At 41.4% G+C, this 15,664-nt stretch overlaps 1 protein-coding gene across 3 annotated transcripts; it reads left to right on the plus strand.

The window, feature by feature from the left end:
- The first annotated feature begins 627 nt into the window (after nt 1-627).
- LOC123408060 lies at nt 628-5,170 on the plus strand. Of its 3 annotated transcripts, XR_006612713.1 has the most exons (5): nt 653-1,078; nt 1,206-1,571; nt 2,380-2,606; nt 3,867-3,964; nt 4,863-5,170. XR_006612713.1 is itself a non-coding variant. In XM_045101266.1 (4 exons), the coding sequence occupies exon 1, from the start codon at nt 724-726 to the stop codon at nt 1,522-1,524; it is 801 nt and encodes a 266-aa protein (XP_044957201.1). In that variant the 5' UTR covers nt 628-723; the 3' UTR covers nt 1,525-1,571; nt 2,380-2,606; nt 3,867-3,964; nt 4,863-5,170. The 3 variants fall into 3 exon arrangements, 2 of the variants coding, with proteins under 2 accessions (XP_044957201.1, XP_044957202.1); XM_045101266.1 differs by having other exon boundaries at nt 628-1,571; XM_045101267.1 differs by lacking the exon at nt 2,380-2,606 and having other exon boundaries at nt 628-1,571.
- The last annotated feature ends 10,494 nt before the right edge of the window (nt 5,171-15,664 follow it).

Genomic DNA, 15,664 nt, shown 5'->3' on the forward strand with positions numbered 1-15,664 from the left:
ATAGCTTCCTATTTCTCTCCAACCTATTGAAATAGTTTGGCCAACTAGATTGATATTTCTTTGATGAGAGAGGTGCGTTGTAGTAGGTTCAACCTGCCGAATTTATATATCCCAATGACAGAAGCAGACAAGACGTTTCTTTGTGTTGCAGCTAATAAGGATAAAACAATGGGGTTTATTCATATTGCTTGAGTTTACTTTGTCTACATCATGTCATCTTACTCCATACATTACTTAAATTTAATACATAGAGAGGAAAGCATAGAAGTCACCACAAGAAAAATGCTCAATTATGATAAAAAATAATGACGCTGGTTTAATTGGTCATTGTTCCATGACCAAAATTCCGAAATTAGTCATGACAAGTCTAAGAGGGTCCAAAGCCCATAATGTTATGACCTTTTGTGTCCATTAGGTCATGATAATATTGCACAAATTGGTCATTAAGTGCTACCGGTTGAAAAAAAAGAAGAGAAAAAGTGATAGAGGTGTGTTGGATGAGGGGAGGGTTTTGAAGCGTTGGATGTAGGAGGAGTGGATAGCCAGGATATGTTTCAGGGGGAGTGATCCGTGGCCTCTCATGTGATAGGCTGGCTGCCCAAAGTAAAAAGAAACTAGAAAAAAAAGTGAAAGCCAATCTCTCTCTTGGCGATCCCCATCTCTCTCTCCCCCACGGCCACATATCTCTCTTGGCGATCCCCATCTCTCTCTCCCTCATGACCTATGGCGGCCGATCCTCCCCTCGGCCCAGATCCAGCGGCAATCGGCGGCTCCGAGCGCACAGCCGTGATCACCTCCTTCCGCCCCCTCCTCCCCTCGGCCCGCATCACTTCCTCCCACTACGGTTTCAGTGGTGGGGTGGACCTCGTCGCCGGCGGCCTCCTGCTCATGCTCGCAACCGAGATGAACATCCTCGGCGATGGTGGTGCCGCGTGTGAGATCCTCCTCCCTAACAAGGCCGTCGTTGCATCATCTACTCTCTGCCGCTGGATCCCCTCCTCTCCGACAAGGCCACCATCGGATCCTCTCCTCTGCGACAAGGCCACCATCGGATCCCCTCCTCTCAGAGATGGCCATGGTGAGCACCCCTCCGGCCGAGTCCGCCTCGACATTTCTAGGCTTACTCTGGCCGAGTCGAGTCGACTCGACTCGACTAATTACTCTAACCAGTTAGTGGATTTAGACCATCATCGTGTGATTCCTAGGGTTGGTCTGCGCGTCGGAGGGCATTTCCCAGCTGTGTGCCAACCATTGTCTGCATCCGTCGTTGCTTGGGAGTCCATCGTGCGCTCCAGGATGGAGGCTGCTGTGCAATCTGGGATGAAGGCTTCCGTTCCATCGAGGGCGGAGCAGCCTCTGTCTGTCGGGCTGTGTAGCCGGGATGGGGCCTCGCCACGTCGTGGTGTGTCGCCGGTGATGAGCGCGGGACGTTGTGCCGGCCATCGACGGGACTGCCACCGGCAGCACGCTTTCCCGCATAAGAGATGCGGCACTGACAATGGCTGCACGCTGGTAAGCTTGTAACTGGCGTACACCACACCACCATCAAGACCAGATGCCTGTGCTAGACGGTAAGGCTTGTCTGCAACTCCAATCTTCTATTTTCACTTTTCTCTCTTGCAATCTGCCCATCTAAATCATGAGCAAAATTCTGTTTAGATTTAGCACATTAATGGTTCACTTTCTGAAGGTTGCTCAATGTATCTTATATGATGGCGTGTACTCGAGTCAAAACTTTAACACTCGCTGCTAAGCTCCTGTTTAGAATCCAATACTTAGGCTTAGAGATTTGTTTTGTTAGGGATACGAAGAGAATTTAAAAATCATTTGTTTATTGTCTTGAAGTAGCTGTCTAAATCTCCCTTTCTTGACTAACAGAATCAGAACAAATCTCAATTTATTTGTAATACACATCTCTGCATTCTTGAGTGACACAAATAAAACAATAATAATATCCCTCATGAATATGTTTCTCCACAAAGAATTGAGATTACAGAAAGAGGAACCACCGTAGAGCAATGGACAAAGCAATACATTATTTCTTTGCAAGCAGATGGAGCTTTTGGTGTAAATTCAAAGCATGACATATCTACGCATATCTGGCAAACTTGAAAATTCAATGGAAAGGCTAATTGTTAGCTTCCTTTTCCCATGATACTCTGTTTACCATACGCCCTAGGAAACCCCCACCCCACGCTCCTCAAATCTCGAGTGGTCAAGACTTTTGCGATCTTCTCATTGTAGAATAGCAGATCGGATATCTGTGTTCATGTCTAAGCTATAGAAGAGCATTGCTAGTGACCACAACTCGGCATGAATCCCTCCCTTTTACCACTATTTTTTAAAGTGATTTTAGGGGTTGTCTATGTCGATGCGTAGGTAACAGCAGGCGGAGGAGCTGCTCACTTAGCACCGACAAACAAGGAGGCCATCAGGAGGCAGTATGTTGTCATCCGAAACATGAGCCTCCATCGACGACTCCTCTCATCCGCGTCCCAGGCTGTGGCTGCCTGCCGAGGTCGGACACCATGGTTTTGAATCGGCCTATTGTGGTGGTGCTGTTACCGGCTCCTGCAGGTTCTGGGTGGCTACCTCTTCGCCTTGATGTAAGAAACCTGATTCCCAGCTCCATGTGACGTAGCCATCATGTGGTAGTTTAGTGGTATTGTGCTAGTTAGGTTACTCGACGCTCCCATTTTTTACTACGTTTATGATGTTTTACGTCTTCTGTTATTTCTATGATTATGCTCAGTTTGTGTGAAGGCTTATGTCTCCTGAAATTTTTGTTATTCATAATTAATCACTCCTCACGCTCTAATAGTAAAGTGTTTCCTCATGTTGCTCGAGCACAAAACTGAACTAATCATCACTTCGTTCCAGTTTTGCTAATGCGTAGCTCCGGTTTCTACTACTGTAGAGTGAAGTACTGATAATCGTATTTATATTGCTGCAAATACGTTACATGATTATGCTATTTTTCCAGCTCTAAACATGTCCACCATGGAAGCTATGAGAACTAACATACATAGCTTTCCGATTCATATAATTTGCAATTTATCTTTTTTTCATGCACTTTCTCTGATAATCTGTTATGTACACTTAACAAAACCAGAAATTATACTGCAGATTTGCCAGATTCGGATCAAGTAACAAGTTTCTTATGTTGAGATTATCTTCGGAATATCGTCACCATTTTTTGCAATGGGATGGAGTCCAGATTTTACATCTACACCTTATTGTCCTTTCTAACTTATAAAAAAGTTACCTTAACCCAACCATATATTTAGGTTTCATTGTCGGTAATTGTTGTTGTAGGATCTTACCTTAACTCAACCATATATCAGATCAGTGTCATGAGAATTTGATGCTTCACAAGGACTTTTTTCCAAGTTACTTCTCTTTAGCTGCAAATGGTTGTCCTTTTTTTCCTTCGACCTCATTACCCATAAACCAATTTGCAAATAATAATGAGATGTGGTAATCCTTTTTACTGAGTAACCCGATGTTATGCTCTAGGTTCATATTTAATTTACATATGTAGGGTGGTCTCTTAAGTTGTGGAGTAAATTGTTTTAGTCTTCCACCATTAAAAAAAATAACCACACATCCCCTGTGCTATTTGATACATGCAAGAAAATATCCCCTATGTAGGTTAGTTCCGGTTTGGGCCTTGTCATGTGTATTTTGGGTCTTTTTTTTCATCGTAAGAGTAACATAAATCTTAGGGTTAATTTTTCAAAGAACAACAGTCTGCTGCTTCCAGTTAAATAGATTGAAATTTCTGAAAGAAACTACACTGTTAATTTTTTTAAAGAAAGTATGTTTGGTACATGAAACCTGAACCTATATTTTTGTTCTGTTCACAGATGAATTTACAACCGTGAAGGCTGAACAACATCAGTAGTACTAGAAGAATGATGTTCTTTGGGAGTTGAGGAAAGAACATCAGTCTGCAAGATGAGATGTAAGTGTGCAGAAATCATGTAATCAACCAGGAATATGTTGAAATTTGTGAGCGATTATTATAGTGTGAAATTGCGGTGACGTTGCTACAGGTTCTTTGGTAGGATGTCTTCTGTTCTAGGAGAAGAGTTTTTTGTGAGCTTTTCACATGTCAAACTTCTTCTTTTTTTGAACTATAGTGCAGAAAATAAGTTCTTCTGCCTTCTTGCATCTTGCATGTGGAACTAAAATGAGTTTCTTTTATTAAATCTTGCTGAGATCAAGTAAAAGAAAACTATGAAATACAATACATTGAACTCATTACTGTCTTTGCTGCACCGGCCGGGGATATCACAACAATAAATTAATATGTTTATGCTTAATAAAATGTGTGTGCGTCGTCCGGGGATATCTCCTTTGTGACAGAATTACATAAATTGATATGTTTGAGTAGCATCGACCGAGTATAGCCAGCCATGCAAACGACAAATTAGTAGACACAGAACATATTTATGTACTGTTGACACCTTAATCCTGCGTCTATGTAACAGAAGATGAGACAAATTATATAACTTTTACGCCAATTCATGACTTTATGTAACAGATGATGAGAGATATTGTATGGATTAATTAGTAGCTTAATAGTAAGAGCATACATAAGGAGCTAGTCCAACATGTACATATTCCATCAGAACATACGACGTTCGCCAAGTCGACCACATATTCTCTTGATACATAGATCTGATGTGTAAGCTTGCACCATATATTAAACTGCACATACATGCAAACATACGGGTAGTCAGAGCTCAATACACTACCATTGTTGGAGGACGAAATAGTTCTAATTTATTTATTACTTATACATTATAATATTTGAATATTTTGTATGCTTTCTTATGTTTGATTATTTGAATTACCAGGGTGATCTGAAGCACCCAGAAAAAGTAGAGGACAGGACAGGAGGAGGGAACAAGAAGTTTCGTTTATTATAAGGTTGTTATGTGTGATCAACAAAAACTTGTGCTTCTCATTCAATCTTTGTCGAACTATATTGATGTGTGATTATGCACTTGTTGGGACCTTTTGCTGTACACCTGCATTTGTAGAACTATTTTTTTGTGCATTTGTTGGGTCTTGAACCTTTATGTATAGAGGAGTCGATGGATGATGTATTGTAATTCATGTGATGTGCTACTGAAATGAAATATATACAACTAATTTGCAATCTTGTACTTGTTTTTTAATGGTCCTATCGTGAGATATATATGCTTTTGGCCAAATAATGCACCAGCCTAAATTGCCATGTAGGCTAGATTATTGAATTGGGCTGTGAAATTTATGATAATTCCATTTGATCACTAGCAATGCCATTGTCAGCACAGCCACGTCAGATCCTACGTGCCTCACACAAATGGGTAATGACCAAACCAAAATTTTGGTCAATAGAGCTCCATGACCAAAATTTTAGAAAGGTCAAGTTTGTTCATTCTTGACGGCCAACTATTGACCTTGTAAATTTGGTCAAAAAGGGTCAATAAACAACAACAATGACGAATCAATGACCAATATAGGGAGTCATAATTGACCTTATTTCTTGTAGTGAGCGTTCTTGAAGTGAAGTAATAGCAATAGGCGGAGGCATGAGTAGGGATATTTGTTTATGGACGTGATGCCTATATACACATTATCATTGACGTGAATATCGTATACCTAACCGCTTTTCTATTAATTGCGCAATAGTAATTTGTTTACCCACCGTATTCTATATTTCATGAGAGATGCCACTAGGGATAGTTATGCCCCCGGGGTGTATTCACAATATATTGATAAAACCTTCAATACTTTTCTGCCATTTATTTGTTTTTTTGCTATCTACAATTATCTACACACGGCACTTGCTTGCAAATAACAAGACAAGAGGATTGAAAACCCTCTTGCCCGTGTTGGGTGCAAGTTGTTTGTTCTTTTGCGTGTAGCCGCTGAAGAAGGTTGTGGTTGATGTTCCTATTTTGTGTTGCGATAACCCCTTCCTCTTCATGCTTGTAGAAACGATAAAAAAATCTTTGCCTCCTAAGCATGATTTTAATGAGACTACTAAATCTATCCAAGTTTCTATTAATGAAAGTAATGAGAGGATCGCTAAGTTGAAAGTTAAGCGGGAATTCTTAGAAAAAGCTCTTCCATCCGGTTTTACCATAATCATGATCAAGATCTTAAAATGATTGTTACTTATCCTTTTGAATCTTTGTTTATTTCTCTGAATGTTAATGATAAAGGGAGTGGAGATGAGTCAACTCTAGTGAAGGAGCATCCTGTTTGCTTGGAGGGGGGGGGGGTTGATTTTAATGCTAAAAAGGTGGGTTTGGAGAGGTCAAAACTTAAACTAGTGATGTGCCCACTATTTTGGATTACAAGGACATTAAATATGATAATTGATCTTTAGTAGAATGTATTTCCTTGTTGCAATCTATTATTATCTCATCCAATGCACATGAACAAAACAATGCTTTTTATTCAACATACAGTGGAAGCTATGGTGAAATCTTATGATGAGAAAATTGAGCATGAAGTTTCTATTCCTAGAAAGTTGCAAGACATTGGGAACCTACTATCAAAATTAATATAAATAAATATGAATGCAATGCTTTGTGTGACCTTGGTGCTAGTGTTTCAACTATACCTAAAACTTTATGTCATGTGCTTGGTCTCAGAAATATTGAAGAATGTTCCCTAAACATGCATCTTGCGGATTCTACCATCAAGAAACCTTTGGGCAGAATAAATTATGTGCTAATAATTGAAAATTAAAATTATGTGCCTGTAGATTTCCTTGTGCTTCATATTGATTGCAACCATACTTGTCCAATTATACTTGGAAGGCCTTTCCTTCGAACTATAAGTGCAAGCATTGACATGAAAGAGGGAAATATAAGGTTCCAATTTCCATTAAGGAAAGGGATGGCACACTTACAGACAAAGATAATTACGCCACCATATGACTCAAATCATGAGATCCACTTATGTGTTGAGTGTCAAAGATGACAACACTTGAAACTATGCAATATGCCTAGCTAGGGGCGTAAAATAATAGCGCTTGTTGGGAGGCAACTCAATAGTTATGTTTAATTTTTGCTTTTCATTTATATTAGTGTGTGATAACATGATTAATGCCTCTATAATGATTTTTTTTTATTTTCTAGTTAGTTTTCGTGCCAAGTAAAGCCTTTGGGATGATTTGCACGATGAGTAGAATTGATACGGTGCAAAAACAGAAACTTCAACGTCCAGTGCAGAATTTCTCTGATTTTACTAAAACGTCTTTTTAAGCTGAATGTTTTACGTAGTATTTCTATAAAAATTACTCATGTTGTGTAAATGTTTCAGAAATTTTGCAGTAACAGAAGTATAGATTCATTACAGATTACTACATACTGTTCTATTTCAGTTAGATTCTGTTTTTGGATGTGTAGTTTGCTTGTTTTGATGATGCTATGAATTGTATCGGGGGTATAAGCCATGGGGGTGTTAACATACATTACCTATGCTAAAATAAAATAATAATAAATTTTTAACAGCAACTAAAAAGTATTTGATATGTTGCTTATACTAATGGATCTCACGAAGTTTTGTTGAGTTTTATGTTATTGAAGTTTTCAAGTTTTGGGTATTGTCCCGATGGAAAAAGGATTTAGAAGCAGCAAAAGCCTAAGATATGTGATACACAAGTCACCCCAAGGTCATATTTTAAGAAGAATCAAGCGTCTAAGCTAGGGGATGCCCTGGAAGGCATCCACTCTTTTCATCGCAATCCATCGGTATGTTATTGGAGCTATATTTTTATTCATCACATGGTATGAGTTTTTCTTGGAGCCTAATTTACTTTTGTTTTATTTTACTTTAAGTTTGCCACAATTATTTTTTGCTGGACACCCCTATTTGAGAGATACACCACATCATCAAAATTTGTTAGAATACTATATGTGCTTCACTTATAGTTTTGAGCTTAGTAGTTGCTCTAGTACTTCACTTATATCTTTTTAAACACGGTGGTGTGTAGATTTCATAGAAATATCATGATCTTGTTATTCACTTAGATTTGTTTGAGAGCTGGACAAATAGTGATGGTAATTTGCGTGAGTCATAAGACTAGATCAATAATAATAAGTATCCAATGAATGATGATAAAAACCATCATGTAGCACATATAGAGAAGTTGTGGGTTAATGATGTTGATATGGTGATATGAAAAAGGTGTGAGTGCATTATTATGAATTCAGATAGGTTTCGATATTAAGAGATGTGAAAATTCTGGTTCATCTAAAAAATTAAAAGGGCATGGTGCTGATGTGTGAGCATTTTTATTCATCGTTGAATTCCTTGTGTTGTTTTGTGTCGGAGTCGCGCGATGGTTAATTCCTACCAACCCTCTTCCACGGGGCATGCGAGTAGTACTTTGATTTGTGATAAAACTAATAAAACTTTGCAAAAAGTATATGATTTCTTCATGACTAATGTGACAACATGGACGTATGCACTCTCATCTCCTCATATTTGCTATCCTGTTTGGTACCATGCATCTCCCGTTCTCACCTTGAGAATCGGCACAACTTTCGTCGGTGCATCCAAACCCCGTGACATGACTCACTCTGTTGCACATAAACCATTTTATATCCTCCTCAAAACAGCCACTGTATCTATCTATCATGGCATTTCCATATCCATTCTGAGATATATTGCTATGCAAATGCCATTGTCACTTCACATGACTAGTTCACTCATCATAATATTGCTTTGCATGATCATATAGAGCTGACTTAGTATTTGTAGCAAAGCCACCGTTCATCATATTTTTGATACATGTCACGCTAGATCATTGCAGATACTGGTACACTACCAGAGGCATTCATACTGGAGTCATGTCACTTCATATTTCATCATATCGAGTTGTCAATGAGTTGTAAGTAAATAAAAGTGTGTTGATCATCATTATTAGAGCATTTTCCCAGCGAGGAAATAAAAATGGGGGAGGCCAAATGAGCACACCATAATAAAAAAATGAATGAGAGAAAAGAGAGAAGGGACTTTGCTACTATCCGTTACCACACTTGTGCTCAAAGTGGCACCTTGTTCTTCATGTAGAGAGCCTCATGTTATATCATCCATATGCTAGTGGGAATCACTTTTTCAGAAACTTGGCTCGTATATTCTGTTGACGAGCATCCTCAAATGCTCGAGGTCTTCATGATAAAGCAAGTAGGATGCACACCCCACTTAGCTTCAGTGGAGCTTTCATACACTTATAGCTCTTGTGCACATTTGCATGGCAATCCCTACTCCTCGCATCAATATCTATCGAAGGGCATCTCCATAGCTCGTTGGTAGGCGTAGTTGATGTGAGACCATCTTCTCCACTTTTACCACTTTGAAACCTACCACCATATTCTATTCCACATTTATGTTATGTCCAATGGTTCACACTCATGTATTACGTGAAGAATAAAAAGTTGATGCATATTAAAAAAGTATGATTCAATTGCCTTAGTTGAACACTATGGTGCTTGACATTTGTATTAATGTGGTGAAGATGGAGCCGTGTCTTGTTAATATAATAAAGATGGATGGGGGGTTAATCAATCTTTGAGGATCGTATACTTTAAAAAATTAATAATTTGCTGCTTAATCCTATAAGTATTGTTGTGTTAATATGTGTTAATTCATTGTTTCTCAACGAGCACACATGCATATGGTTACATCAAGGATAGCTTGTCACATCGAAAATTCTGTTTTTATCATTTACCTACTAGAGGACGAGTAGGAATTAATCTTAGGGATGCATGATACGTCTCCAACATATCTATATTTTTTAACTCCGAATTGCTTACTTCCTAAAAGACTCTTGAAGACACCTCTCTCTATATTTCCTTTCAACAAATTGTTTTCTTGATCAAGTGTAACTTGTCTAGGAGAATCCTTAGTGGAATCAATAGAGCTACTAGAAACAACATCATTTTATTTAGCATTAGTGTTGTTGTTACTACATGAAGAAACTTTCATGCCTTTGTTACTAGTTTTCTTAGATTTAACTTGTGGGACAAAAGTAGACAAGATTAATTTTTTGGATACATAAGAAGAACTCCTCTTTCGAAGATCATCATTGATCGTTTTGAGAAACTCATACTCTTGCTCTAAAGTTAGCATCTTGAGGCGTAGCTTCGCATGAGTTCTTACAAGCTCTCAAAGATCTTCTCGAGTAGATTCATGGGGTAAATTCAGAGTGTTTAATTCTTTAGTTAGATTCTCAACTCCTTCTATCATCAAGTTCATTTTGGCTAACATTACAAGTTTTATCAAAGAGAAGTCATCATCTCCAAGTTAGTCATCCTGATCACTATTAAAGTTAAATTATTCGAGGTGTGATACCTTGGGGCCTTTAGCCATGAAGAAATTTCCAAATATTTCATTTGTTGAATCAAATATGCCATAGAAATTGGAGGACATGAGTGCTAGTCTGGCAACACCTTCATCTTGACTATGGTCGGAGTTGGAGTGGTAGCTTCTCTCGGATTGGTTGTCGGATTCGGAGTCGGATACCCATTCACCAACATGATCTTGATGTCTTCTTCTTGAGTGGCTCTTTGTGTACTTTTCCTTCTTCTCTGATTCATTGATTCTCTAGGAGGGTCTTCGTTCATCACGATCTTCTCTACTCCTTCTCTCTCTTTGAGGTGACTCATCTCTGGAGCTTCGTCTTCTAGGTGACTCTTGTCTCCTTTTGTGGGAGGGCCATGCACTCATTGGATTAGTGTCGGGGCCTTCCAAAATTGTAGAAATTACGATCATGACTAGATGAACTCTTATCTTCATATCTTGAGTTGGATCTTCTCTCTTTGCCTCTATGCTTGTAGAACTTGTTAAATTTCCTAACCATGAGGCTTATCTATTCATTGGTAACAAGGTTGTCATTCACAGTAGTTGGAGTGTCACTTGAAGGTTTGTATTCACCTCTTTACTTTTTATGAAGCTCTTCTTTGCCTTAGAAAACATTTAAAGCTCTTCACTTAAAGTGGTTTTGATAAAGGATCACAACATATGCATCATTGGACTAATGATCTTATTCAAGTATATTTCCGAAAAGTTCAAAGATGCTTTCGTTATAGAATTGTGAGGAGAAGCCCCTTGATGCAAGGAAAGGAATAGGATTGGCTCAAGCTTGAAGCAAGAAGACTCTACATTTTACATTTGTGAGAAATCACTTTGAGTCCATAGGAAAGCCAATACTATCAAAAGGGGTGAGGTATTATGACGAATTCGTTGCTCAAGTGCTTAGAGGTAGCCAGCAAATATACTAAGCCATTCTCCCACAAAATATCTCTGTCCAAAGCCATATCAGCAAAATCGGTGCCACCAACTATTTCCACTCGGCCCTACTGATTTTCCAGTTGACAAAACCTATGCCAAATCCTACCATCTCGGTACCACCAACTTTCACATCGGTGCCACCGAGATTCAATGACTAAATTTTTCTTGAGAAGATTTCAAGAATCCGAATTTCTGAGTTTGAAATTAGTCTCACCGAGATTTGGAAACTGGTCTAGCTCATCATATTGGTACCACCGAGGTCCATATTTTGGTATCACCAAGAATTCAAAAGTTGCCACATTTAGTACAACCGGGTACCACCGAGATTCTTTCAGTGTCACTGAGTTGGGCAATAATGTTGTAACGGTTGGCTTTTGGGAGATGCCTATATATACCCCTCCACCTCCTCTCATTTGTAGGGGAAGCACTCAGAACACACTTACACTTCCTAGGTCTATTTTTCTAAGAGAGAGCCACCTACTCATGTGTTGAGATTAAGAGATTCCAATCCAGCAATTTGAACCTTGATTTCTAGCCTCCCCAAGTTGCTTTCGGCAAGATCAATCTCTCCGACCCATGCCAAATCTATAAGAGACTGGTTGATTGTTGAGGAGACTATCTTTTGAAGTCCACGATCAAGGAGTTCATCGTTCTACCACATCTATTACCCTTTGGAGGGTGGTGTCTCCTAGATTGGTTTGGTGTCGTTGGGAGCCTCCTACTTCGTGTTGTGGAGTTGAACCAAGAAGTTCGTAAGGGAAAGGAGATTGCCTACTTTGTGAAGATCTACCATGAGTGAGGCTAGTCTTGTGTGGACGGAAGCCGTGGTGGAATAGACAACGCCGCTTCTTTGTGGACCCCTTGTGGGTGGAGCCCTCCATGGACTCTCGCAGGCGTTACCCTCCATGGGTTGAAGCCTCCACTAACATGGACATACGATAGTGCCACCTATCGGAACCATGCCAAAAATCACCGTGTCAACCTTTGCGTTTGATCTCCCTACCTTACCCTCTACTTTGCATTTGCATGTCATTACTTTCCGCTGTTATACTCTTAGATGTGCATGTGTCAGGTGAAAGCACAATTCCTCCCTAAGGTCAGTTTGGTAATTAATCACAACATGTGCATCATTGGACTAATGAGTTTATTCAAGTATATTTCAGAAAAGTTCAAAGATGCTTTGGTTATAGGATGGTGAGGAGATTCCCCTTAATGCAAGGAAGGAATGGGATTGGCTCATTGAGGGAGTTCCGGATTAAGGGGTCCTCGGACGGTCGGGTTGTCCCTTATGGGCCGATCTAATGGGCTGCATCATTGAAGACCGGATTATCTGACGACTGCATAATCAAGATGGAAAGCTCCGAAGACTAGGCGTGCACTCCAAGGCAGGTGGACCAGTTCGGCCCATCTACCCCTGATCTATGTCGGTAACATGTAACCCTAGGGGCCCTGGTGTCTATATAAACCAGGGGCTCTTATGCGTAGAGACATGTTATGTCATCTAGGGTTAGCTTATATGATCTCGAGGTAGATAAACTATGTAACCATCATTCCCCATCAATATAATCAAGTAGGACGGAAGGTTTCACCTATTCTAGAGGGCCCGAACCTGGGTAAACATCGCATCCCCCTCTCTCGTGCAACCCATCATTCCATGCTCCATAGTTCGGGACCCCCTACCCGAGATCTGCCAGTTTTGACGCCCACATTGGTGCTTTCGTTGAAACTTCCGCGATTGGATCACCGAAAGGATCGATGGCTCGCTTGATAATCAACGATCGAGTTGGCAACAAGGGCATCTTCGCCCCTGAACACGTCTTCGTGCTCGGCAGCTTCACGCCGAACATGGACCTAACCGACCAGCCTGGCCAGATGAGTGGTTTTGTCCCCGATCACTGAATAAGGTTCAGAGAATTTGAAGTCTCCACAGACTCGCGAGGCAATCTGTTCCCTTCTAACCTCACGGCCTCGGCCGATGAATGGCAAAATGACAACGCCTTATCTCCGGGTCCCCTGTCCGACCATGGTCTTGGTCCCCTCTTTTTCGTAGAGGAGGCTTCGAGCTCAGATCCGACCACTATGTACGGACAGCGGGAAACGGCTACTGCCAAATTGCCTTCCTCTCTAGAAGTCACAAAGGTTAACTCCAAAAGCATACAGAGGATTGGTTAGGTTAGCCTCTTCATGTTAAACAAGACGCTCGACCAGAGCCAGTCAATTCAAATCTCGCTTACCCGAAGTCCGAAGTGTTCAAAGGTCGGCTCCGAGGTAGATTATGGGGACTTTTACAGGCCCACCCACCACCCACTTGATCAACGTTGTCGAAGATCTAACCAATGCATTGGATTGTACCTCCAAAGAGATCAAGGTATGGACGATGAGGCCTACTACCCACCTCCATAAACACCGGGAAGTAGACCACACCATCTACTTACGATGTCTACATGGTAGACACGTCTCGCGATACAAATAACGTCACACCCAAGCAAAACGGTGATAAGCCCACATAAGATCCCTCAAACGCCGAAAGTCGCGTAAGCGCTCCATGGCAAACAAGGGAAGGGGCTCCGCACAAGCCACACGGGAAAACGCGAGCCCTAAGGGCCACGGAAACATCGAAGCTCCCAAGCACCAACTAGAGGAACTGACCAATGACGATCCCGATGGCCGCAACAATTCAGACGATGATGATGATTACCTCCCTCCCGCCGACGACCTCAACGAACTTGAAGCCGAAGAGTTCGTAATTCCCGAAGACCCTGAAGATCAGGAGAAATTTTGGCAGCGGCTTATGGCCACCGCCCAAAGTTTAAAAGCAAATCAACAACACCTCCAGGATGAACAAAATACCATCAATAACAGGTGGACCAAAATCCTAGCGGCCAAAGAAGCATACGATGCAGAATGGCGAGACCAGAAGAAAACATACCCACGCCGACGACTGCTCCCACAGTTCTACGATGAGGCCCCAGAACACATGTCCCCTCAATGCACCGAATACGACTAGCCTGATCGCCCACTGCGAGGACACAACAGAACAACCAGAGAGAATGGGTATATACCCAAACCTTCATGCAAAAAAGGTAAAGGTCATATGCACCATGGGGACAGACCCGGCCCATGATACGTCAAATCGGATCGCAACAGGTCCATCTACGGATCCAGGAGGTACTCTCTCACTCGATCGGAGGACGAACCACCTCGGGGCGCTTACAGAATCAGAGGCCGGGAAACGTATCGGGCTCAACCCGGTGCCGATCTACAACACAACATAGCCCAGATCAAAGGCACCGCTCACCCATTGTGTTTCACGTATGAGGTCATGCAACACCAGTTTCCGGAAGGGTTTAAACCCGTAAACATAGAACATTACGACGGGACAACAGATCCCGCCACGTGGATAGAGGATTTTATTTCTCCACATTCATATGGCCAGAGGAGATGCTCTCCACGCCATAAAATATTTACCATTAAAACTCAAAGGACTGACACGTCATTGGCTAAACGCCTACCTGAAGATTCCATTGGATGCTGGGAAGATCTCGAGGAGGTTTTCCTATCCAACTTATACATATGTTCGGCCACCGTATACATCCGATCTTAGTAATGTCATCCAAAATATGGCGGAATCAGCCAGAGAATTATGGAGCCGGTTCCTCACCAAGAAGAATCAAATGGTAGACTTTCCGGATGCCGAAGCAATAGATTATTTTTGACACAACATCTGGGACGAATGGCTAGCCACACAAGTCAGCTAGGAAAGGTCGAGAACTTTGTCCGCCCTTCCGTCCCTCATGACCCTTTTTGCGCAGGTGAGGATAATTGGCTAGCTTGGTGCAACCATAATGAGAACGACCCCAGAACCTCTGAAGTTCGGGACAAAAATGGCAAGCCAAGGAAAAAGAAGAACAAATGCCGCCACCGTAATGGTGATACCGACGATACAATAGTCATTGCTGGATTCTACAGTACAAAACTTGGACCACAGAAGAAACCCATCAAAGGGAATAGGGATGGACCAACTCCATGGGTTAAAATCATGGAATGGCCGTGCCAGATTCAAGGCACCCAAGACAAGACCTCCACCCACACCAACCGTAATTGTTGGGTGTTCAAGCAGGTAGGCAAGCTTGCCAGATATGAGCAAAATAGGGGACCACGAAGTGAAGGCGACGAGGCGCATCGTGGCCCAAACAATGGAGGCCAAAAGCAGTTCCCTCCTGAGATCAAGACCGTGAACATTGTCCATGTCACCCATATACCAAAAAAGAGAGGAAACAAGCACCGCGGGAGGTATACGCCGTAGAGCCCTTTGCACCAAAATACAACCCGTGATTGGCTTGCCCGATCACTTTCAACCACA

Source organism: Hordeum vulgare, chromosome 7H, assembly GCF_904849725.1.
Source record: "Hordeum vulgare subsp. vulgare chromosome 7H, MorexV3_pseudomolecules_assembly, whole genome shotgun sequence".
In the NCBI taxonomy this organism is placed as follows: domain Eukaryota; kingdom Viridiplantae; phylum Streptophyta; class Magnoliopsida; order Poales; family Poaceae; genus Hordeum; species Hordeum vulgare.